At 43.7% G+C, this 25,784-nt stretch overlaps 1 protein-coding gene across 3 annotated transcripts in view; it reads right to left on the bottom strand.

Annotated features, from left to right (window-relative positions):
* LOC115073978 (opioid-binding protein/cell adhesion molecule homolog) overlaps positions 1–25,784 on the bottom strand; it is a 1,138,013-nt gene that overhangs the window by 470,195 nt on the left and 642,034 nt on the right. For all 3 annotated transcript variants that reach the window (XM_029572998.1, XM_029572996.1, XM_029572997.1), the window contains one exon: positions 11,441–11,525. In XM_029572998.1, coding sequence (XP_029428858.1) covers positions 11,441–11,525 — 85 coding nt within the window. The remainder of the gene's footprint in view (positions 1–11,440; positions 11,526–25,784) is intronic.

Below are 25,784 nucleotides of genomic sequence, written 5' to 3'. Positions count from 1 at the left end.
ACCAATTCCCCCTTGAGTCCTATTCTCCCCTTAAAATCTATGTGATTTCCATAATGGATGCAAAGTGCTACTTCAATAAGGCCCCTGCCAACCAGCTGAAAACTATCAAGGACATTTTGATTTATTTCTTTTTTTTTTTTTTTTTTAACATATCCTCTAAGTGTTCTGGAATTGTGTCAACACTTCAGGCTCTTCGACATTCTCCCCAACAGATGCTGTTTCAGCTCTTCACATGTTCTGACTCAGCTGTTTATACTTTCCAGTTGGGATGTGCATTTCTTTGAAACAAATAGGTAAAATGCAACAAATGAGACTATTTTTATTTCATTTTTGGACCCCCAAAATGCATGGAGGGTACCTATAAATGTTTGTTTCATTTGTTTATGTATCCTATGCAAGACTAAGGCCCATTGAAAAGTGCTGTAGTGAGACTGGTAAGTTGTTACATTCAGTGGCTTGCGTGACGGCCCCATGAGCCGCCTCACTCAAACCCGACACCGCCAACAGTGCTACTCAGCCGGGCAGCCAGACCTGGCATAGGGTACCACCATGACCACATGCGCCCAACGTCCTCTCTCTTAAAGGGCCCACAGAGGGCAGACAGCCACAGCACCATCTGATGACATCACTGGCATTCCCCTATTTAAAGTTCTCCAAGAGGAGCAGCAGGTCTCCTGATGGCAGACATGCCCTTTGGTGGGACAGGCTGGAGCCTGAGGTAGACAAGGACAGGGGAAGGCACAAGCAATGCTAGGTGTCCACCTAGCATTGCTTGTGCCTTCCCCTGCTAGGTGTCCACCTAGCATTGCTTGTGCCTTCCCCTGTCCTTGTCTACCTCACCCAGTCTTGCCCTAGTCCTTATCTTGTCTCGGTCCTTATCTCTGTCTTTCTTTCCCTGACTTGATTTCTTGGATTCTAACCTCTGCTTGGACCCTGACCACTTCTTGATTGCCACCTGGAACTGAACTCCTGCCTTGGACCTGACCCTGCCTTGTCTGCTGCCTGCCCTGACCTCTGGCCTGTCTTCTGGTATTCGCTGATTGCTGCCTGCCCTGACCTTCACCTAGCCTTGGACTCTCCTTCTCTTGACCGCCCTAGGGACCCACCAAAGTCCTGCCGGCCACCAGAATCCAAGGGCTCAACCTGTAGGGAAGGCAGCTGGTTTAGGTAACGCTCCAGCCTGTCCCACCAAAGGGCATATCTGCCAGCTGTTGGTATGAGCCTCGTGGTCTCGCCTGCTAGGCTGTTCCAACCACACCACAGCACTAAGGGCCCACCAATACCAGGTATGTTACATAGCAACCAAGACATTCCTGAGTGAAGTAGTAGCCAGGATAGAACTGAGGTGGGAGAAGAGGGAAAGTAGACAGTGAAGTTGCCCTTCACCTGATGATACATTTTGGGGTCTTGCTGCCACTCTGCTTTGCCACCATACACCAGATTCTACAATTTAGGGGTCTTGCTTCCATTATGCCTTACATTACATCCCTTAAGCTACTCCTTGGGGGTCTTGTCACCACTATGTCTTCCTGCCATCCAGCCCCTGATGCTACATCTTGGAGGGTCTTGCTGCTGTACACCAGACTCTTCACCTCGGGGGTCATGCTGCCACTCTGCCTTGCTATTAAGCCACTTATGGCATGCTACACCTTGTGGATCTATCTGATACTCAGCCTTGCTGCCAAACCCTGAACTGTACATCTTGGGGTGTTCTTGCTTATTTCAGTTGAGCAAATGAACCAAATGGAAATAAACATTAATCAAATTGAAACCTGAATAAAAATAAAACCCCAAATGAAAAAAACTAAATTAATTTTCCCCTGTTCATCCATATTGGCTAGGGATTACTTTCACAAATGATCTGATAAATAAGATGGCAAGTGGTGCAAGCAGTGGGATGCCATTTATTTTGGAAATGTCATGCTAAATTTGAAGTTTACTGAAAGGACAACTTTGGAAGCTGCTATGCCCTGGCATGTGGGTTGCCATTATCCATCTTAATCTTTCATGATAGAGACTGTGGCTTTCACAGTGCTCTCTCACGCAATCCAGATTTCAGCAGCCTTAAATCCCAGGATCCTCAGGATCTTGGTCTTAAACTAAATCTGTATACAGAATATTAGTGAGACTACCTAGTTATGAATTACAATAAATAGCCAGGCATCTCAGACTTTCTGTATTCCTTCCTGGTTTGAAGATTGATCTGTAAGGGTAGCCCTGGGAGAGGCTACTGTCACACTTAAATTCAGTAATTTACTGAGTAGGCCCCCAAACTGTAACCAGTAATTTTGCTGAATATATTTTTACCTGTATGAACTTGACAGATAAAGTTTAAAATTCTGTCCACAGTTCATTGTGAAGTTCAAGGCCCTGAGTTTTATGTGATTTTATGAGGGTTTATCTTTCTACCCAAAACCTTGGGTCACAAAACATAATGAGATTATAAGATCCTTTTCTAAGTCAAGCACATTTGAGTGCTACAATGGGTCAACCCTTTTCAGTTGCAGAACCTTCCTTGTAGAATGCAAATCCAGAAGATCTAAGGTTAGAAATTGATTATCTGACATTTAGGAATAAATTGAAAGTTCTCCTTTATTTTATTATTCTTTTGGGACCTTTGACTAGGAAGACTCTTGTCTTATAAGTTTTTAGTTCTGTAAATTTTTTTAAATGTTTTAATCTTATTAGGATTGATGTTGTCATTGTTTTACTTTTATGGATTTATCATGGATGTTATGTTGTCCCCTGCAGGGAGCAAGGATTTTGGTCCTGTAGGTTACAAATCTTTTTAAATAAATAAATAGAGCTTGGTTAGGGGAACTGCAGATCAGTTCTTATGAAGAACTTGTTCTAGCAGCCTTCATGTCCTAGGACAAATATTAAAAGTTATTATTGCATGCATATATTTTTCTGGGTAATTTATGATACAAAAAAAAATGTTTAAAGCATTAATTTTATGACTAAATACTGATCTGCAAACCCGCCCCTCCCCACCACCCACACACACCTTCCACAAAACAAAACCTGAAATCAATAGCTCTGCAAAAGAACTGATGGGAAGCTATTAGTGGGATTTGAGGAGGAAGAGGTGAGCTCACAGATCTTGTAGAACGTTTCTTTTCCAGAAGTTTCTATGCAAGAGCTCACCGAGGAAGAAATTAGTAGGTGCTACAATTATAACCGTCACGGGGAGGAATGATTAGTTAAACACCAGTTACGCAGCAAAAGATCGTAACCCAAAGAAGGAGTGGATCAGCAGCGCTGTAACGCCACTCTCCAATTATACCGTGAACGGGCTCCTCTGTCTGAAATATCAAGAGCCCAGTAAAGTTAGTGGGAAGAAAGAAAGAGGAGGCTAACGGGGAATCATTCAGGGCATCTTTAATTTGAATTTTTGGAGCCAGGAGGCAATGGGGCTTTTCTACAGGAGGGAACGGCAGTGCGGTTCTCATACTGTGGTGTTATGATATTAATATCTACCACTGCAGAAAGTGATTCATGCTCACAAAACTCTAACAATGGCATTCGAAGTACAGAGAAGTCTAAATATAGCAGCATGGATCATAGCTTAGCTTAAAATATCGCGTCAAGGAAGCACATGGGAGGGACGAGCAGCTCTAGGACAGGCAAGAGAGAAAGTGCTAGCACAGGGAAGAGAAAGAACAGGACAGAGACACAACGGGACACAGGGAAGCACGGGAGAGGCAGTGAGAAGGACGCTGGAGTAACACAAGAAAGAGACTGAGGGGGCTCACAGTTTGTTTAAGGCATAGAATAAAAAATTTCTCCAGCAATGCTGTAAGCAAATCTTCGGGCAATAAAAAGTCAAGCAAACGCAAGTTAAGATTTTGCATAAGCTGAGCACACACTGGAGGAGTTTATGCACACAAGTGTAACCCCATCTATGGGTTACACTCTGCTGGGGGGCCATAAAGTTATTTATAGTTTTTGGGGCAGGGACACCAGAATAGCTCTCCTATTTGACTCTTTCCCCAGGGTGTGGATCCATTTTATAGGGGGGCCCAAGTGTTAGGGGCGACTTGACTCCTGGGAGGGAGGTAACTTTCTTCGCTGTGAGTGCTGCGCGCCCAAATAACCACACTGGGCTCACTGGGCTAGTGTCCAAACTAGAAGTCTTTACTGTCCACACCCTGATGAATAATGGCACAATAAATATGATTCCAGCAGCACAGGCTTTCTTGTTTTCTTTACAGTCCTTTTTCTCTCTGTGTGTAGGAATCTCTTATACCAGGCCCAAGAATTTCTAGCCTCCAGGTTTGGATAACGAGAGCTCCCAGGTGGGCAGAGTATCCTATCCCTTAGTTGGTAAAAATCCCTGTCTCTGCACAGAGAGACTCTGGGTGGCAGTCCTCAATCTTCAGGATCTTCTATATTCTCTCTCAGTTCAGTCTCTCCTGGATGCAGGTGATTTACCCTGCTCCAATGCAGGAAGGATGGGGCAGCCAAAAAACAATTTTCCTCTTGAATTTTTTAACTTAATATCCTTTTTCCTTTCAGACAAGATTAACAACAGAGTTTTCCTTGCACCAGGTGACTGTCCCCTCTGTCCTCGTCTTCATTCACCTGCACAGCCCCAGAAACAGGGTTCTCCTTTCCTTGAGTCCAGGTGGTGTACAGGCTTTCACAAGGCTCCTCCCATGAAAAATCTTAAAAACTAAAACAACCCAGAGGGATGTCCCAACCAGCTATTGAACAGACTAGAAGGAAACCCTGCCGACCCTGGTCAGGATTCCCAGGCTGGGTCAGCCTGCTTCCTCTAACTGGGTCTGAAAAATACAAATCAGGTGAAGCTCCTTAACTACCTCCTAACTCTCCAAATATCATAATGGACTGCGCACAGACTCTTGGGAGAGAGCTGTTATAAAGCTTTTCAGGGGGACGGCCATTCCAGACCCCCACAAAGGGAGGAGCTGAATTTGAGTGGATCCTCCCTCCATTCAGCTTACTATGGCACACACAGGCCTTAATAGTAACAGATTGGCCGTCGGTTAGTGGTTACCCAAGCAAGCACAAATCACATGCTTTGTGCACACAGGCATCTTCTGCACACACAAAGCATGCGATTTCTGCTTGCTTGTGTGCATACATCATGGAGACAGAGAGAGAAGGACTGAACCTAGGGGAGGCAGTGAGAGATGTGGTTTCAACAAGAGCACAAAGCTGACCATGGCTGGGCACCCTAGCTAGCCAATGTCACCCAAGTCCATGGGCCTGCATGGCAGAGAGAAGATTGACTCCCAGATTCTGATGGAGCAAGATCTGGCCTCTGGTGGTGATGCCATTCACTCTCCTTCTCCTGCAAGCCAGGCTACCTGTGCTGGGCACCCATCATGGTTGTGTCCAGCAATTGGCACCCACTTGTGAACTAGGTGCATAGGGCCAGATTGCCATTATTTTAATAACCATGGCATCCATGGCACACCCGGGCCAGCATGCATTTGAAGAATACTCATCTCAATGAACACTCAGAGACAGTTATTCGAGTAATAATAAAGGACACAGCTTTATTCATGATCCTGGACAAGGGAGTCTAACCTATGTACCCAAGCCCCTGTTAAAATATAGCTACAAATATATCTGATTGGTCTAGGCCTTTCATGTAGCCCACCTCATGCAATCATGGATGCCTACCTACTTTTGACTAAGCCACTCAGGAGGAGTGGCTTAGTCAAAAGTAGGTCTGAGCCTTCTGTCTGGACACATGGCCCAGACATAAAGAAGATGGACCAGGCCAGTTACTGCCCGCCCTCTTATTCTCCACCTTGGCTCCCCACCCACACTGATCCCTGATCTAATCTGATCATCTCCCTGACAGGAAGGGGGTTGGCCCGGGATGTATGGAAGTGATCCTCCCTTCACCCTTGGACCTGACATCACCAGCTTGCCACCCCATCAGGAAGCAGTATGGAACCAGTGTGGCACAGGTGTCATGGTTACTCGAGGTGTCCATGCAGGTTGCTTGGCACTGGCCATATATATTTGAAAAGGATGCAGGGAGAGGAAGGGAAGATTTATGCTCACAAATCAACTTTTGTCTGCATAAATGTGCAGGTCTCCAACATCATAAACCTCCTGATCAGCCCCATTTATTAACATTAGCACTGGAAACTTTACTCCACCTCTGACCAGAAATAAAATGTCCAGCAGAAAGAGAACATGAGTTAAGCCTCTGACAGATAAAGGACCAAAATGTTCTATCTTTTCTGGTATTTAGGCAGACAACAATATTTTAACCTCAGCTTGAAGGGTAATAATAATAATAATAGAATATATTAAATAATAGAATATGTTAAAAGCACAGTACAATATAGCACAGTATAGTGTAGAAAACATTTTCAAGAATAAAGGAACTGGGAAAAGTGGTGAAGAAAAAAAGGAGAGACGGAGAAGGCTGGATGAGACGCAAAGAGGGAACAAGTGATCTCTGTGAGGAGAGCTCATGCCTCAGGTAGGCAGGCGACAAATTCTTCTTAAGAGTAAAAGAAACATAAAAACCTGAATGAACTGAAAAAAATATATAATAGAATGCAGCTAAATCACTTTTGCTTTTAATCTTGCTTCTCAAGCTGGGCCAGGGCAGGTTTGAATCAAAACAAAGCAAGTAAACGGAAGCCAACTTCCAATTCCAGTCTCCATATTCTAAAATGGTGGTCCCCAATCCTGTCCTGGGGAGCCCACCAGCCAGTTGGGTTTTCAGGATATCCACAATGAATATGCATGAGAGAAAATTTGCATGCGCTGCCTCCATAACATGCAAATTTGATCTCATGCATATTCATTGTGAATATCCTGAAAACCCAACTGGCTGGTGGGCTCCCAGGAAAGGGTTAGGGACCACTGTTCTAAAGAATGATGGTGCAGACAAGGTTTTGTTTCTATTTTATTATATATATAAAAAAAAAAAAATTTTGGGGGGGGGGCATTGGTTTATGTTTTTGTAGGGTAGCTAAGGGAAGATGTGTTTAGCATGAAAGTGAATGATCCCCCTCCAAATAATGTAGCCATGGTGCACAGGGACACCCTGGGGCATGGACAGATTATAGAGGTCAGAGTAGTTGGCAGCACCTTTTGCCGGTATTATTGGAAATTACTCGTTCTTTTCCAAATGCCAACAAGAGATACCATAAGAGGAGTCGCCTTCCAAGAGCGCAGAGAGAGAAAAATGAACATGGCTTTAACGACATTTATAAGCTGGTCTCTCTCTAATTTGGTGAACAGTAAATCATGGTTAAAATGCATCAGAACCCCGTCGTTAGCTTGAACAAAAGCAGTGGCAAGTAATAAACCCTCATTCTGACTCTCATAAGTCTGAACACACAGCCATATTCTCAGTTTGCTTCTAACACCAATCATTACATCCCAACAGCATCAGGATTATTAAGAGAGCTAAACACCTCACTCGGTCAAATGAACAAATCCACCTGATCACCACACAAAGGAGCTTAGTACATGGGGGGCGATGCAATAACACGCGTGGTAAAATTGAGCGTCCATTATCCTAATGCACGCACAGCCACCTCTCCTGGGCACGTGCTGCTATAATATAATGAGCTGCCGCGCTAAAAAGGACGCACTAGGGAGAAATTGTGCATCCCTAGAGCTCAAAAGCATTGTGCACCCAGGAGTTGTAGACGTGCATGTGTCAGGAAAATGGGTGCTTAATGCGAGCGTCCATTTTCTCGCCTTGCAGTTGATTTACACGCACAGTAGCATCTCCCTGGAGTGTGTATATTGTATTTGTGCATTGTGCGCCCACAAATTGTTTTTTTTTGTTATCAGCCCATTACGTTTTCCTTTCATTTTTATCACTGCAAGCAGTACATCTTAGTATCGCAACGATACTAAGTAGGAGGAACCAAAGAGAGCAGTATTTTTGTTTTTATTTTCATGCGCCCTGGGCTCGCAGTGGCAATTTTAATGACAGGCAATTTTAATGACAGTGGCAAATTTAATGACAGCTCCAGGGCTGTCATTAAATTTGCCACATTAAAAAGGGTGCATTGGGCAAACGGGCATTTTTCTGCAATGGGGGTGGTAACAGCTAATAGCCTTATCTACATGGCATTTACATGTGATGAGCGGTAACAGCTACGCATTTGTTTGGACGCGCGTTTTGGACATGCTGACCATACTTTTGCACTGGGTTAGTCTAGCGCGTCCAAAACCTGTGCCTGACCCTGCGATTACCTGCGCGCTAGGCTGAGTTCACTTTATTGCATTGGCCCCCAAGGAGGCTACTCTTCAAAAGCATTTGCATGGGTAAAACAATGCTTTACCCAGAGAAATGGGATTTTTAAAAATTGTGAACCACAAAATTGTAACAAAAAAGAGTCAATACAGTAACCCAATAGGTAAACTATCAACAAAGGGGGAAACTGATTCGGATTTAAATTTTTGCCTATAGTGACGGTGTCATCATGCCAGACGTTGTGATTTCCACCCAAAATCCAACCGGACCTCTAATCATTCACCATCACTCTAAAATCTATATTTATTAATTGAACTAATTTTTTGTAGATTTTTTTAAATTTTCGAATATCATAAAAATGATTTTTATGATATTCAAAAATTTAAAAAAATCTACAAAAAATTAGTTCAATTAATAAATATAGATTTTAGAGTGATGGTGAATGATTAGAGGTCCGGTTGGATTTTGGGTGGAAATCACAACGTCTGGCTTGATGACACCGTCACTATAGGCAAAAATTTAGATACTTTTTAAAAATTGCCCATCCGATTTGTGGGTAAAATTATGCATGAATGTTCTGTTCGCACATAAGCTTAATTGGACTGAGGTGAAGTGTTTTTGTAGGTGGAGTTAAGGAAGAGTTTACACCTATGTGCATACGTTTGAAAGTTGAAATGTATGCACATACACTTTCCCCCCACATTTCCGCACACTAAATAGCAGATGTAAGTGTGTGCAAGTAGATTTGGTGAGATATTTTCACTGTGAGCTTAGGGGTGTAAGTCTGCTTTGAAAATGGGTGTAATTTAGGTGCATATTTGTAGGCTTATTTATGCACAAGGATACAAATAGTATTGCTGGGAATAACAGTCATTTACAAAGAAATAAAAGATTATGAATTTGATTCCTGAAGATTTAATATTTAGTATTTATGAACAGCTCATATCAAAGCCCTGGATGGTGCACAAAATAAAACATTCATAATTAAAAACATTAAAACAGACTAAATAGTACACAATAATCATCTGTGAAACCAATAACAGAATCTACTCCTCTAAATTACTGTATTCCAGAGTGATGATGGCTGATCTAGCTCGTGAACGTTTCCCATGCTTGTAGATTGCTATCAAATTTCCAACTTCATCCAATCTGAATGCATAGTTTTTTTTCAGTGCCCATTTTCATTTATTTATTTAATAAATATCTCTTTCCTACGCCCTCCAAAGTTTGGGGGCGGGTTCCAAAATCACGCACATAAAAAAATAATACATTAAAGCAACAAGACAGAGAATCAAAGGAAAAGAAGGGGGGACATCGGAGCAACTGCTGAAAAATATGCTCTGAAATATATGTCATCTAAATGACTGAGCAAGATCTGTAACTGGGAGATTCAAATGACTTCTTAAAATCTTAAAAGCCTTGGCGTCTTCTCTATTACATTCAGCTGAAGGAAGGAAGGGCGGTCCATAACACATCAAATGCTCTCTCTTGAGAGTTGTCTAAGGGTGCAATTTTAATAGATGGGACTTCTAGAAAATTTAGATAAAATGATTGAAAGTTACGTGATGGGGCAAAGTTTTGGTAATACATCTCGTTTATTTTTTTAATTCTAATGTCTGAATAACCTCCTTATATTATAAATATTCGAATGGGGTTACGGTAGAAAGGGAAGTCCCGGCTGTAATACATTTCATTGTGGATATCCTGAAAACCTGACTCGCTGTGGGGGTCACCTGGACAGGTTTGAAAAAAAACTATGCACTGGAGAATGGCTATTTCTTTTACCATCTCTGTGGGGAAGGTTAAAATGCATACAGTGAATTTTAAAATAGATTTATTTTTTTTTAGCTGGTTTCATGAAATACTGTTCCCAAAATACTGATGAGTCATGCGTCACGAGACACATCCCACTACGTTTCGTCTTCCACCAAGCCAGAACAATGAAAGGGGGGTCAAATAGTTGCCACAGAGGGCTGGTCAGGGCTTGGGCTGCATGGAGTCAGGAGGCAAAACAGGTTAGTGTAGCGTGGCAGCGCTGTGCTTTGAGGGGGCGTGAACAGGGACGGATTTAGGATTTTGCCATTTCCAGGCACGTCAGAGGCAAGGTGGCAAATCTCAGCCAGCCTGCTGCCCCAGGCACAAACATAATGGGTGCCTGCCTATTGACAAATCCAGGGCTGGGCATGAAGGGTGGTAAGGCAGAGAGTTCAGTAGGGTTTGAATTATATCTGGGACATCCATAAAAGTCTCCTTAGATTTATGTAACTTGTTCCAAGGCTGCCGTTCAATACAAACAGTTATAGTCTCACAAACATACTGTATAATGTGTATTACTCAAGGCTGAAGTGTAAATGAAAAGGTAGCTGGGGGTCTCTCCAGCTCAAAATATTGCTTGTGGCTAGAAGTTGGTTGTTTTTTTTAATATTTGCTGCAACCATTCTCACCCTTTTCCACACATATCAACATGGCATCATGGGCTCACACAGATTTACCAGGTACTCATTACAGGTACATAAAAAAACATGTGGATATTTCACAGAAAAACTGGTTAAACTGGTTCGACTCATAGGGGACAAATCTTCCTCACACATCACATAACCTACAGACATCTGAGAGCCCAGATGCAGGCAGAGCAAAAGAAGGCACCCAGTCCTGCCACTTCTAAATGTATTCACTGAAATACTGCATGCAACATCAAGTGGTGAAACCTGGCACCAGTAAACAATTCATGGTTTAGCACACACATTGCCACAACGATGCAGAGCAAAATGTTAACGCCTATGCCTAAGAATAGGCTATATCTCTCCTTCAATACATGGGGCACAGAAAACCGAAGACCCCTGCACATCCTTGGCACAGCAAAGTGTCTTCTACTGGCTTCCGGATCACCCACACATGAAATGGGGCACAGAGATGCAGCGTCTTCTCTAATCAGGACTGTGCTGATCGACCAAAAACGGAAAGTGAATTTCCAGCTGAAGTGTGGGTGTGTGGAGGTGTGGGGGGGGGGGGGGGTGTACATAAATAAATCAGTGCTTCCTTCTCAAGAAATTACTCACCAAAGTACCCTATAAGATGAGATGAGGTTGGCATGATAATGTCGCCTAGAAACTCACATCTGTGAGGTACAAACAACAATGAGGTGCTAGAGTCAAAGTGATTTCTGTGTTCAAGCCCCCCCTTGCCCCACACCCTTAAACCCCCAAATAAAGTCATTTAATTTCCTCTTACCTGAGAATGGCGTTGTCCCCTTGTCTGACGGTCACATTGTCCATCGCTTTGGGGAAGGCGGCATCCCCGCTGCGCACTGGCACTCCTGCGGGCACAAGGAAGAGCAGTCTGAGAGAGAGGACAGCCAGGCACCTCCAGGGCAGGACTAAGTACCCACCGATCCCCATCCTCAGCGGCAAGAACTTTGCCAAACAACCCACACACGTACAACCCGCCCCCCCCCTGCCAACAGGGGCGAAGGGAGGGTGCAAAAAACACACGAGAGATCAGAGCACGAGGAGTCAGGCTTCCAAAATCTCCTCCAGGACAAATCCACCTGCCAAGAATCCAGCCTGAGCTTCCCACAGATCAGATCAAAGGATCCCCAAACGGCATCTGAAGGGAGCCCTCGGTGCTCTTTGGGCGAGAGAGGCAGTGGCGGGAAGGAGAAGGGACTAAAGGTTGCTGAGATGAAGGTCACACTCCATGCAATTTTCCAAGCTGCTACTTTATAATTCAATTGCACAAGTTGCCAGGATCCAGCATCAAAAGTTTATAACCCATGAAAAGAAAAGAAATGAAATATCGCTCACATGGAGCGGCGCTGACAATAGCGATACACTGCTGCAGGAAACAGAATTAAAACAGAACATGCCAGTATCTTAAGCCTGTGTTCAGGGGAGGGTTCACAAGGCTTCCCAAGGCAAGGAGGTGGTCTTGGGTTGGAAAGGTGTGTTTCAGCTGACCGTGATGGACCCTACTGTATCCGATCCCTCAGAGGGGGCAGAGCACTGGCAGAGGAGAGAGAGAGCGAGCCTCGGTGGGGACGCGGGCTTTCTCTCCCTCTTTCTCTCTCCCTGGCGATGGGAAGACGCAGCACGGAGCTGGATGTTACGGGAGGCAGGCGGCAGACGCAACACAAACTCTGCTCCTTCCAGAGGTCCAGCATCCCAGCTCCGCTCCCCGGCCTCCTAAGAACATCTCCCCGAATCACACCCGCTGACTTCCAGGGTTGTCATGGCAGCAACTCCATCACTGACCAACACTTTCTCTCCCCGGCAAAGACACACACTCAGAACAGACTTAGCACATTAATCTCTCGCAGGATAGCGAGCGAGCGAGCGGCAGCGCTTCCCCCATGTTAACTGCTTCGGAGCTGGGCTTCTATGTGTGTGTGTGGGGGGCGGGGGGAGGGGGAAGGGAACTGGTGGGGGGCTTCGCAGAATTAACCCATGCCTTCCATCCCCCCCCCCACCTCAAGTGCAGTAATTGAGCTCATCAATTCACAGCTGAGGGAGAGCTAAAAAGCTTTCCCGTGTTAACTCTTTCAGAACCGAGCTTGCATTACAAATATACACACTGATCAATGGACAGGCACTTTTCTCTGATATTAGTTACTGCAGAGCTCTTACTCAGTTAACCGTTTCTTCTCCTTCCTCTTGTAGAATGGGAGATGCCCAGAAAAGGTCATCTCCTGAAACACTTTCCCCATGTTCACCATTTTATTTCCTGGCTTTTCATGAAGCTCCTACCAGTTTAATCGGATGCTGCAAATAACTTTTTCTTCACACTGGCCATTGCAAAGCTAGAATGCATGAGCACGTTCTAATCTGACTGGTTCCAATCCTGCTGGAAGAGCACGAATCTGCAGTTCCCTCTTCTTTAGGCCTTCCCTTTGCGTCACACAGTGGCGCTCGTGCCTCACCTAATTCCCAAGTTCCAAAAGAGCCCCTCACGTAGCTATCTGTAGTTACCCAAGCAGCAAGGAATATTGCAACCTGAACCCCAGCTGCATGGTCATGGCAAGCCAACAGTTCACCCACATTTCAGTGCTCATGTACACGGTAAAATAATTCCTCCCCCCCCCCCCCCTTACACACACACTTAGAAGTAAATTTCAAAACCCGCACTCGGGCGCACATGATACGTGTGTTTGCCGGCGCGCACGCATGGGCGCAGCGATTTTATAGCATCCGCGCATATACGCATGTGCTATGCAATCGATTATACGTGTGTGCACGTTCGCACAATTTTATATTGATGTGCGCGAATGCCGCCTCGCATGCATAAGTAGGGGGAAATGTAATAGCTACGCTCACCAATGCAATAGCCCCTTTTTGAAAAAGAACATGACACATTTCTAGAAATTAATTCTTTCCATCTTTCCTGCTTCACTAACATTATCAAACATTTCTCTCTGTGTCAGATCATCATCATTGTCATTCCCTCTGCTGCACTTCTTAATAAGACTAACAATCTGGAAATATGCAAATCTGTCTTCCTCTTTTGATCCATAGTTCCTTGTTAATAGTGCCACTCTCCAACTTCTGACTGTTCCTATATTGTACTGTGAAATGTTATAAATGTAGCACTAAATCCTCAACCTGTGTTCATCTTTATTTTTCCAAATCATTTTGAAAGAATATGTCATTCCCCCCCCCACCACCCCCACCCCCCAGTCCTAGTAGAAGTCATAAATGGAAGAGCTGTAAGTTGGATCACACAAACTGTGATCTGATTGGTTCATGCAGTGTTTGGGCTGTAATATGTGAGATCATAACCAGTATTAATCAATCAAATCCCATGCATGCAAGATGGCTTGCCAATATTTCTTACATGGCAGCTTTTAGGAATGCACAGCAATTGAGGATTCGTGAATTTCTAGTGATGTCATCAAAGTTTTAATGAGTACAGAGTAAATATTACTGCAGCTGAGAATGCATGTCTCTGTTTTAACCTATAGCAATGTTAGAATTAGTTGTCACCATCTCAGCTGTCAGCAGTGTGCTTTGTGTCAAGAAAACAGATGGATGCCAACATATTAAAACTACATGTGAAGGGCTGCAGTTTTTACTGAGAACAAATTTGTCCCCAAAATTGTCAAAAGTAGGAAAGAGATTGTAATGCAATATTATCCAAGGATATAGGAAAAGATATATGGGTTAGAGTAAATTAAACCCCCTCTCCCCTCCCCTGGGTTGGAGGGTGGGGGGGGAGAGGAAGCAGGTTGCCATTGAAAAGAACTGCAATAGGAAGAGGCAGTATAATATGAGCTGTCAGCCTGGGACAATCACAACCAGGCTGAAAAGGTGATCGGTCTCCTTCTGTGGAAACTAGGGATATGCGTTTGCCTGAAACGAAACAGGAAATGTTAACAAAATGCCCTATTTAATTTCAATTTGTTTTTTAAAGTGAAACAAAAGGATTTAAATGACATTTTGTTTGCGTTCTTTTGCTTCACTTTAAAATGCTGCTGCAGATAAAAATAAAACCCTCTTATTGGCTAATCCCCACCACCCTAATCCAATCCCGAAACCCCCTTACCCTAGTTTTCTTTTTCTTCACAGGGCAGAAGTGATCCCCAATTATTCCCGCTATGCTTGCTAGAGGTGCACTTAGGAGAGGTGCCGACAGACCAAAGCTGGCATCATTGTTCATTTCCTCTGTACAAAACGGTGCCAGCAAACCCAGACCAGTGCTGGCCTCCGTCTGCTAGTGTCACTTCTAAATCTACCTGTGGCAAAGCAGGAGTGAGCAGGTATTATTCCTGCTCTGTGAAGAAAAAGAAAGCACTGAAATCCATATTCAAAATCATTTAGCCAGCTAACTCAGAAATTAACCAGCTAAGAATATTTGGGCACTTATCTGGCTAATTTCTAGCCAACTAATAAGATAGCCAGCTAGAATTTAGCCGGTTAAGTTGGGGGCATTCCGGGGGAGTAAATGGGAGGAATTGAATTAGACAGCTAAGTTAGCAGGCTAACTGAGATAGGCATATAACTTAGCCAGCTAAGTCGGTTAGGCCAAAAACCTGTCCTAAAGTTAGCCAGATATAGTTAGCCAGCTAACAGAGTCATTTATCACTTTACAATAGGACCTTAACGAGCATGGTATCGCCCTAACGCATGCGATAAATAACATAACGCAAATTCCACATTTGTGTTATACAAATCTACTCCTCTAATTATACTTTTCATCCATTATAATGACTACAAATCTTCAGTGATGTCAATTTTACTATCAATACCTCAGAATGTTTCTGTAACACTACCCCCTAACCCCCCGCCCCAACCTTCTGAAACTCACCCCGATTCAAAGTGCCCCTCTACAGTGGTACATATAGAGTGTCAGACTGACTCTATACACAGGCACTCACTCTCCCCCCTCCTGATGTATTAATCAATGTGTGAAGCGAAATGTAACACAGGTGCAATAAATCACAGATGTGGGAGCAGGGTAATTAGCCTAGCCACGCCCTTTTTTTAAAATCACAGGCACTATTTTTGCTATATTTATATCATTATGATAAATCTAGGGGTTAGTAAGATAGCCAGCTATATTCAGTAGTGTGGCTGCACTATTGAATATAGCTCCAAAGTTAACTGGATAAGTTTATCCAGCTAAATTTGTGATCCAGACTGTGTCTGAATATGGATCCTCAATGATAATAAGGTCTGGGGTGAGTAGGAGGGATTGGAAGGGAGACCTAGCAGGGGTTGTTTCTTTTTTTCTCTGATATATAGTTTCTGGTTTCGCTTATTTTTTATTTCATTTTTACATTTTGCTGTTTGTTTCATGTTAAATAAAACAAAGCCAAAAAAGGAAAAAAGGAAAGAAACAAAAAATGTCTGTGCACACCCCTATTGGAACCTATTTAAAGACAATATTCAAGAAATAATACAGGGGATTTGCTACTGATTCCGGTGGAATTTCTTTTGTAAGGGGAATTATACCAATTAGAAGATGAATTGCTTCTGTGCGGGTATGTTTGCTTGTATATTATATATTGTTGTATGTTCTGATCTGCGAATAATAAAAAAGATTACATATAAAAAAAAAAAGAAGATGAATTGCTTACATTCATGTTGGTTGTATCCCAAATGACTAAAGCATACACATGGAAGAATTTACAAACATCAGATTCAGGAGAATTGTATGTAACATTCACACACCAGAGAGATTAAGATGAGAAGTGAGAAAAGTCATAATTATTGGGATGTGTGGAAATCATTCCTACATTTCAGAGAAGAAGAAAAGTTGATATACATAGTTACAAAAAAAATAAGATGGTGGAGTCTTCATTTCAACCAGGAGAATGCATATCGGTTCCCTTCTGGAACTAATATGTGCTAAGCTATAACACTCTACTATTATTGTAATATGCACCGATGCTGCATTTATTGGCTGCCTGGTTTGTTCTATAACATTTGAAATAAAGAGACAATTAGAAAATTGCAGTTGTATAGTGAGGAAAGAGCCAATAAGGTAGAGGAGAATTTTCAGAAGATTTTTATGCTGGTAAATAATTAGTAACCCAGGTAAAACAGAGAGCTGAAAATTGCCTTCCCCCTCAACATCATTAAACGGCAAGGGTGGATTTTCCCTGGGGCAACAAGGGGCCGGGGCAGAGAGAAGTCAGTCGTCAGTGCGCAGGGTTTTCATTTTGAAATCCCCATGCATCCGTCACAGCGTGGACTTTACAAAGTGGGGGCAAAGTCCGTGGCATTTCCCTTTGAAAATGCGCTTGCAGCAGGCCCATGGGTAGAAATTATCGGAGGGCCCATAAACACCCCCTCAGGGCTTGATCATTGCTCCAGTAATGAATTGCTAATAATCCCAACACTTTCTTGTGCTCATTACCTTACTGTGCAGCTATTTGAATCATAAGCATTTTGTTGTTGTTGTTGTTGTTGTTTCAGAAATCTCTCGGCTTGCAGAATTTTGTTAGCTAGGAATGTTTTTTTAATTTGCCGACACTGTTTTGATTAGAGCACTGTGTTATTAATTTTCTCAACAAGCCCTCATTCTGCTAGAAAAACATGGAAATCAGGAAACTACACTACAGAAAAAAAAAAGAGAGAGAGAGCATACGTTTTATTTTCAGACAGCATCGCTCAAATACGGCCGTGATAAGTGAGCATCATGACACTGGCAGTCTGATTCATTTTGATGCTTGAGAATGAAAGAAAAGCAAGGAGCTGGTGCAACCCAAATGAAATATTTACATTGCAAGAATCACAATTGCTGGAACGGAACCCAGGCGGTCGACTGAAGAGATGGAAGAAAATGCAATGGGAAAGAAAGCAAACTTTTGAGAGGAGTTTGAAGGACATTGCTATCAAAGCAGGATTAGCAAAGGACAGAATATATTGCAAAAAATGTAAGGGAGCTACTGGAGAAGGTACTAGAGGATTAGGTGTCACAGATGAAGGGATGAGCAGCTTATGAATAAGTGGCCATGCTCGTCCCAAGGAAGGGAGTAAAAGTGCTCTGGTGCACCCTCACTTAGAGTGGACAAGGCGTGACTTGCAACGATAAAACTCAGAGATTATACAAGTAGACACGGTTAAGGAGGGAAAGGGGAAAGACTATTTTATTTATCCGCTATCCGTGAGTCAGTCCCCTTTCTGCCCTGGTTTGTTTTCTGTCCTTGTGCCGGTGTCAAAAGTCATTAGAATGCTGACAGATGCAATCTGAAAACAGTATTACAGCAGTAGTGGATTATTTCAGACCAAGGTAACGTACTATGCTACGGGATTTGAGGTTGGTTCCCCCTTCTCTTACAGAAAGATAAACTCATCTTCTTCCTGCCCTGGTGGAATTCATAACTATCTGCAAATAGAGAAAAGGAGGGGCATGAAGTGGGATTTTCTTGATGTAAGTCATACTGTTCAACTGTGTATGACTGCCAATCACGACGACTGCTAATCTATGTTGAATTATTTACAGAAAAAACATCGGCGTCAATATTCAAATGGTTTGTCCTGCTAAGTTTGGCATTTAGCTGAGCAAACCATGGGTTTTCAAAAATCCCTTGCTCTGACCACCTTGAAGTTATCCAGCTAAATAGTTAGCCAGATTACATTTCTCCAGATAATTTGTAGGCATTTGGAGGGGCTGGTCCAAATGGATTTTATGCTAGCCAAATAAATTGTCCAGCTAACTCTGATATTAACAGTTAGCTAGATAACTTATTCATCTAAGTCTGGTTGCTCCAGACAGCAGTCTGATAAGTTTATCTGGCTAACTAAGACTTTGTACAGCTATATTCAACAGAGCGCCTAATTAGCAGCACTCTATTGAATAATATCCTGGACAATTTATCTAGCTACCTTTATCCTGATAACTTGTCTGTTTCCTACACTGCTGAATATTGGGCTCATTAATTTTGTCCTGCAATCCACAATGTAATGAGTTACATATGATCTTTCATAATACAGCATCATAGACAAGTGCACTTCAGAGTCCCATACTCAATCAGCTCTGGCAGCATATTGCAGATTTCCAGCCTTGGATTTAGGCATAGGCAGCGTAGGTAACTGCCTCTGGTGACACATTCTTAAAGGTGCCGGAGTGTCTGGCCTAAATCCATGCCTGCCGCTGCAGCGCCGTTTCTCATCTCTACCGCGTTTAAAGATGATGAAAAATGAAACCCGGGGCCTTCAACTGCCTTCCCGTACTGAAGGACCCTGCAGCACCCCACCTCCTCCTCCTGCACGGGCTTCCTATTACCAGGGAAACCAGTGCAACAGGCAGAGCATCACAGGGTCTGTCAGGGTGCGAGGGCTGGTGCAGGCCCCCTCCCCCACTGCTCTTTCTTCATCTTCAGGTGCCACTATGGAGGTGAGAAGGGAGGGGGGGGAAGAGATTTTAGCAGGATGGATCATCCCAGTCCCCCCCTCCCCCCCCCAACAGGAATGAAGGGGAGAATAACACCCTTCCCCCACTGCCTATGGGGCACATGTCGCCTTAAATCGGGCCCTGCAGATTTCCCTCTAGCTTATGGTTCTTTCATAGCATCTCTGTCCCACCTTTAAAAAGAACTGATATTTGGGTACTGAACCTCTGTGTTGTTTCATCAAAGTGTCTGGATCCTGCTCTGCAGCCCTTGTGTTTCTGACTTGAAGCAGCTCCCTTGGCTATTTCAGACCTAGGCCGCTCGTGAGCTGAAGCCACCAGATAGGAGGAATTGTTCTAAATTCTGGACTTGACTGAGGTCAGTGCTGAATGTAGGCTGTCATCAGTGAAAGTTTAGTGCATTAATCCATTGCATTACAAGGCTGCTTTAAACCCAGCATGCTGTTATACCATCATGATTGAGACAGAAGCAGTGATGGCCTCAGTCTTTCTCAGAAACAAACCTGCACTACATTTTTGCATCTACCTGAACTGAATGTATTCCTGCTAACTCTTGCAAAAAAAATTTTTGAGGGAGACTGAGAAAGGTTGGGTAGGTGTGCTGACAACATAAATCAAATTTAGTAATACGTTATTCTTTACATCACTTGAAAGGAATGTTAATTTCACCATTGTCTTAGAGCTAACATGCCATTTGCAATATTAACCCAAATATTTATACAGTGCCTAAGTAATACCATCGCATTAATAAACAGATTGAAGCCACTTTGTTTCTCTTCCCTAATCACTGCTGCTGACTGTCAGCACGCTCCATAGTAGCCCATGGAGATTGCTCCACTGTTCATACTGGCAGCATTCATATCTCAGGAGAAGCGGACTGTGAGTATTGTGCCTGCCCTGGCATTATGACTGAGGGCAAGAGAACCACTCACTGGGGCTTTCAGGAACAAGTGACTTCGGTGACCCCTACCTTCTGGCTCTTTGCAGCTGTAATGTTCTCTTTGCTATGTTCAGGGCACTTCCGCAGTAGCTCCAATGGGCTGAATGAGAACTTAAAAGCACCCCTCACGCCAGGCAGAACTGAAGAGGTGATGCAAACTGTAATCACTAAGGCACAGCAACTGATATTTATTCCTACTCCCTACCAGCAACTCACACCTTGCCTCTTATTTCTGGGAGCCTGCTTTTCATATTTGCATAGTTTCTTCAAAAGCTTGCTTTAATTTGAAATTAAGAGGGCTATTGGTGCCAGTTTATTACAGAAAAAAAGTTGGTGATAACAAAGTAACTACATGAAAAGAGAGAGCTTTGAAAATTCAGCTAAATTCAAAGGTATAATTCATAGATTCTTTTCCAGAATTTATAATCATTGCTTCCAGAGTTTAAATAGCTAGTACAGCAAGTATACAAGTGCTGTTAGTGAAAAACATGCACACAAACTGAAGCCTCAAATAATTCCTCAAAATGTTTACACAAATTTCAAAACTAAGATATGCTTACCAAACGATCAGAAAGAAGCCATGCGATGCATGGACACTTAACATCTGAGAAAAGAATCTACGAATCCTATCCTTCACATGCTGATCATTTCTTAGTCTTTTTTTTCCTACCACTTTACTACAAAAACATTAATTGATCATTTTAACAGCTTTAGAAGGCTCCATATATTTCTAATAAAGCTAAACCTGAATACAGTGGATATGTTTGAAGAATAAATTTGACATTTGCTGTGCACAGTAAGTACCCAATTAAATTTACATGAAAAGATCAAAGAAAGAAAAATGTAGTGTGCTATTGTTCCTTTCATATATGTATAGAAAATAAGATTCCTTATTGGGCTGTGGCTTTGTCACTGCTGTTGTTCTCTTTCAGATCTTAAGAGCAAGGTCATTCTGAGGGAGGCAGAGTGACGTCACTTTAGTCACTGCTGGATCTTCCCACGACTGGGGAAAGGGTGTATTGTGTTTCGGCGCACCACCACTGATCTGCAGGCTCAGCACCGGAATATCAATTCTTTCTTTTTTTTTTTTATTTTGGGAGGGGACAAAGATGCTATGAAAGAGTTGCAAGGTAGCGGGAAATCTGGAGTGCATTGGCTGAGCTGATTGAGTGCGGGGCTGTGAAATGCAGGGGCATCCTACAACCTGTATGTGCTTTATAGTACATGGAAAGATACCTTTTTTGGTTAGGTGCACAGCAATTATCTGCAGAAAGCTAAGGTCAGGCAGAGCAGCCTGAGTAAACATTTGAATATGGAGCAGATGCAATAGTGGGTCTGAGTGGCTGCCGTGCCCAGGCTGACGTCCATTTACATCTTGGAGGCACTGCTCGCTCCAAGATGCCGGCGGCCGTGGCCACGCAGAGTTTTGCCGCTGCGCCTCAGACTGAACAGGGTACAGAGCAGAGGAGGAGTGCTGGGAGCCCTTTGAATGGCAGCTGACTGCTCTGGTTCTTCTGTGCCGGCACCACGAGCCACTTCAAAATTCGTTTATTAGGGGCAACCTGCACGCAGCGGCAGTTACTACCCTGAATAGAAACGTGGGGGTAACCTGCATGCAGCGGCAGTTACTACCCTGAACAGAAACGTGGGAGTAACCTGCACGGAGCGGCAGTTGCTACCCTGAACAGAAACGTGGGGTTAACCTGCACGGAGCGGCAGTTGCTACCCTGAACAGAAACGTGGGGGTAACCTGCACGCAGCGGCAGTTGCTACCCTGAATAGAAACGTGGGGGTAACCTGCACGGAGCAGCAGTTGCTACCCTGAACAGAAACGTGGGGGTAACCTGCACAGAGCGGCAGTTGCTACCCTGAACAGAAACGTGGGGGTAACCTGCAGGGAGCGGCAGTTGCTACCCTGAACAGAAACGTGGGGGTAACCTGCACGGAGCGGCAGTTGCTACCCTGAACAGAAACGTGGGGGTAACCTGCACACAGCGGCAGTTACTACCCTGAATAAAAACGTGGGGGTAACCTGCACGCAGCGGCAGTTGCTACCCTGAACAGAAACGTGGGGGTAACCTGCACGCAGCGGCAGTTGCTACCCTGAACAGAAACGTGGGGGTAACCTGCACGCAGCGGCAGTTACTACCCTGAATAAAAACGTGGGGGTAACCTGCACGCAGCGGCAGTTACTACCCTGAACAGAAACGTGGGGGTAACCTGCACGGAGCAGCAGTTACTACCTAGGGAAACTTGCTGGTCAGACTAGATGGACCATTTTGGTCTTTTTCTGCCATCATTACTATGTTACTATATTTGTTTAAATGTATTGGTTGCCTATTCTTGATGAACACAAGGCTCTAGCTGGCTCTCAACAATAGAAGAAAATTACAATGAACAATACATAAATACAGTCAGGAGACTGGCAGCAGGAAGTGCCGGCCCATGGCTCACGTTGCCAGCATAGAAGAAACAGAGCAGTGGGCTGCTGTGAGTGAGATGGGCTCACACTGCTCAGTTAGCTGAGGAGGGGGTGGGAGGGAGCAGTGTGAGCAGATGTTGAGGAAGGGAGGGGAGGCAAACGACAGGGAAAGCAGATACTGGGAGGAGGAAAACAGTAGTGGGGAGAGGATGCTGGGGAAAGAAGGGGGCCAAGCAGCAGGGAGGGAGAAGATGTTGGAGAAGAGGGTTAGTGACAGGGAGGGGGTAGGGCCCCACATAGAAGGGAGAGGAGTGGAGGCCAAGCAAGAAGGGGAATGGAGAGAGAAAAAATGGACAGATGAGAGATGAAAGATATTATGAGAAAGATGGAAAGACGGAGGAAGGAAACCAAAATTTGGTGCTAGTTTCTTTTTATTTTGCTTATTTAAAATGAAAAAGAAAAGCTGTCAGGCCCGGGCCCTTCTCTCTCTCCTACACTGCTGCCAAAGTTTAAAAATAAAATCCACCCCCCCTTAGGCTCAGTGCCAGCCCCCTCCTCCCCCCCCCCCCCGACATCTGCGGGTCCTTCCATGGGCAGGCGCAAACCCCAGTCGTTCATGCCCCCGTTACTGCTGTTCTCAGGTTGGAAAAACAGCAGCGGTGGGACAGAAGCAACGGGGAATTGTTCCTGCCCATGGAAGACCTGTGGATGGAGTAAAAAGTGGTATTATGGGGGGGGGGGGGGAGGAAGAGGGCTATGGGGGATGATGCCGAGCTGTGGGGGTAGCCTTTTCCTGGCGGCAGCAGGATTTTATTTTTCTTGGCAGGTGACGGTCCCTGGGCTCACTGTACCTGCCAAAGTTTTCTTTCCTTTGAACAAAAAATGAAAAACGAATGAACTTTCATTCATTTTTCTTTCATCCTCTTCTCTAAACAAAATTAAACAAAACAGGAAGTTTCCCCTTTCACTTCCCAAGAAAGTGCATCTGTAGTGCACATCTGTACACGCACCCAGAAAAAAAAAAAGTATCCCTTCTCCGTTCCAACATCGATTAATTATATTCAACTCTGGCAAGACTACAGAACAGAACGGCCGCACGTTAGCACGGGCAGGTAGAGTAATAAGTTATGCCTCTTCCAGTTCTTCGTGTTACTGAATCTCAGGAACTTTGGGGGGGCCCAGAAAAATGAATAACTTAGAAGCCACACAGACCTCTTTCATGCTAGACCCACCGCCATCCTCCGCGGTAAAGCAGGGCTCTCTGACATCAGACAAGCTTCTGCGGGATGCTGGGCTCAGAAGTCTGGGGGCTCCTGTTTTCTGCTTCTAGTGCCACCGGTCATACGCCCACACTGAGGCCAACGCAAAACAAAAAAAAAAACTGAAGCAAAATGTTAGCCCGGGTTTTATTTTACTCGTGCGGCAGAAACCCGCGGTTCCCCTGGGATGCAGTAAGCTGCTGCTGGCATGAAAATGCCCCTTGTCTAAAAAAAAAAAAACACAGGGATGCACTTTTTTTTTTTTTTGTATTGATAGGGCATATGCTTGCCATTTAAACTGCAAATCTGTGCAAAAGTCTCCCACAGCTGTGAGCTAATGTGCTGAACCTGCAGGTTTCAGACCATTTGCCCATTACCAGGTTTTTTGTTTTTTATTTTCTTGCACAATAGAAAGGAACTTTGTGTTAGTGTCTTTGCTTTCAATTCCGTGACGCTAAATTATTTCCCGAGCAGGTAGCTGGCTTCTCGCTCAGCCCTTTAACATCCAGTGAGAGCTCCCCTGCCTCCTTGCAGTGGATCAGCCCCCTCCCTCCACGCGGGGCAGAGGGATGTTTTTCCGCTGAATGGGTTCACGCGATCTGGAGCCGGGACTAGAGCCAGCAGCGAGACATTGATCCGTGGAAGGGGCTGCCACACCGCTGCAGCACTTCTGCCCTTTCAGTGCCACGGAAAGCTTAACTCCTTCTCTTTGACCCAGGACTTGAAATTCCTGTGCTAACAAGACGGGTGGCATAGCAGTCAACCTGTAGTACACCTTCCTGCATCAAGCTCGTGACCCTACAATTTGCATGTAGAAGCGGTAATCTTAGCGTTGGCTTTAACTTGGATTTTAACCCAAGCTTTTCCTCATGCTTAAAACCTCACTATGTACCAGTGTTGTTTTAGCACGGAAAAATCTGCTGGGGTCAGCGTGGCTTATTACATCGGTCCCACTGGCTCTCCCAATCTGCCCCACCACCTCCTGCAGATGGCCCAGTCTCTGTACATTTCCATGCTATTTTGTATTCATTCTCTCTAACCAGAAAATGCAATCTCTGATCCATTAGTAGTGGAAGTGTAAGCAGAAATATAAAATGTATTGGTAATACAAGAATTCCTCTCTCTGGCTATTTTTCATGTACAATGCAGTGATTTTTTTTAAATCTGGATTTGCTTATTTTAAGGAATAAAGAAAAAGGGTATTCAAAAAAGTGCTCATTTCATTCTGTATGTATGTGCGTGTGTATATATATATATATATACATATACACACACACACACACACACATATATATATATATATATATATATATATATATATATATATATATATATATATATATATATATAAATAGATAGATAGAGAGATAGATAGATATAGATATATTGGCATTTATGTCCCTGGTGGTGTGATAGTTGACAGCTTTATAGTTTTAGAGAAAAGGTTTATTAAAATATCTTCATTTGAATCTGCCCTCCCCTCCCCCCCCCCACTTCAATCAGTTGTCTGTTCATTACTACACAGTTTTTTGCTGGCATTTCTGTTTTCTGTTACCTATATCCCCTAGTTGTTATGAGTCATTAGCACAAAAAAGAAAAAAGATGTTTTTTTGGATGGGGGTAGGGGTGGGAGATTATCCTTCTGCTAAACTTGGAGATTGTCGGTATTAAGAAAACTGAAATATCCATACTGAACTAGGTTCTTTCTACTAATTCATGGATTCCCGTCTCAACAGTGCATTTACTTTTCACCCATCATACATATGAGGTCTCTTTATTTATTGCATGGTCTATGTGCAAAGGCTTTGTCTGGGTAACTTTTTGAATATTTATCCCCTCTCACCAGCCTCATTTTATCAAGGTAAGTAATTACCCATATTAAAAAAAAAAAGGGTAATGGGGGGGGGGGGGGGTGTTCTGAGGGTGGGGATTAGTTTTAGCACTAATATTCAGCTAAAGTTATCCGGAAAAGTCTGGTAATTTTAACTAGGTATACTAGGTTTTCTTTAAGTTGAAAGACTAGAATATTCCATAATTCACTAATCAGACAGAGGTATGTTGACCTGACATTCACAGCTTAGGGATGTGCACAGGCAACATTCTAGT

The sequence above is a fragment of the Rhinatrema bivittatum genome, chromosome 12, assembly GCF_901001135.1.
Source record: "Rhinatrema bivittatum chromosome 12, aRhiBiv1.1, whole genome shotgun sequence".
Taxonomy (NCBI): Eukaryota; Metazoa; Chordata; class Amphibia; order Gymnophiona; family Rhinatrematidae; genus Rhinatrema; species Rhinatrema bivittatum.
This window is presented reverse-complemented; position numbering and strand designations above follow the sequence as displayed.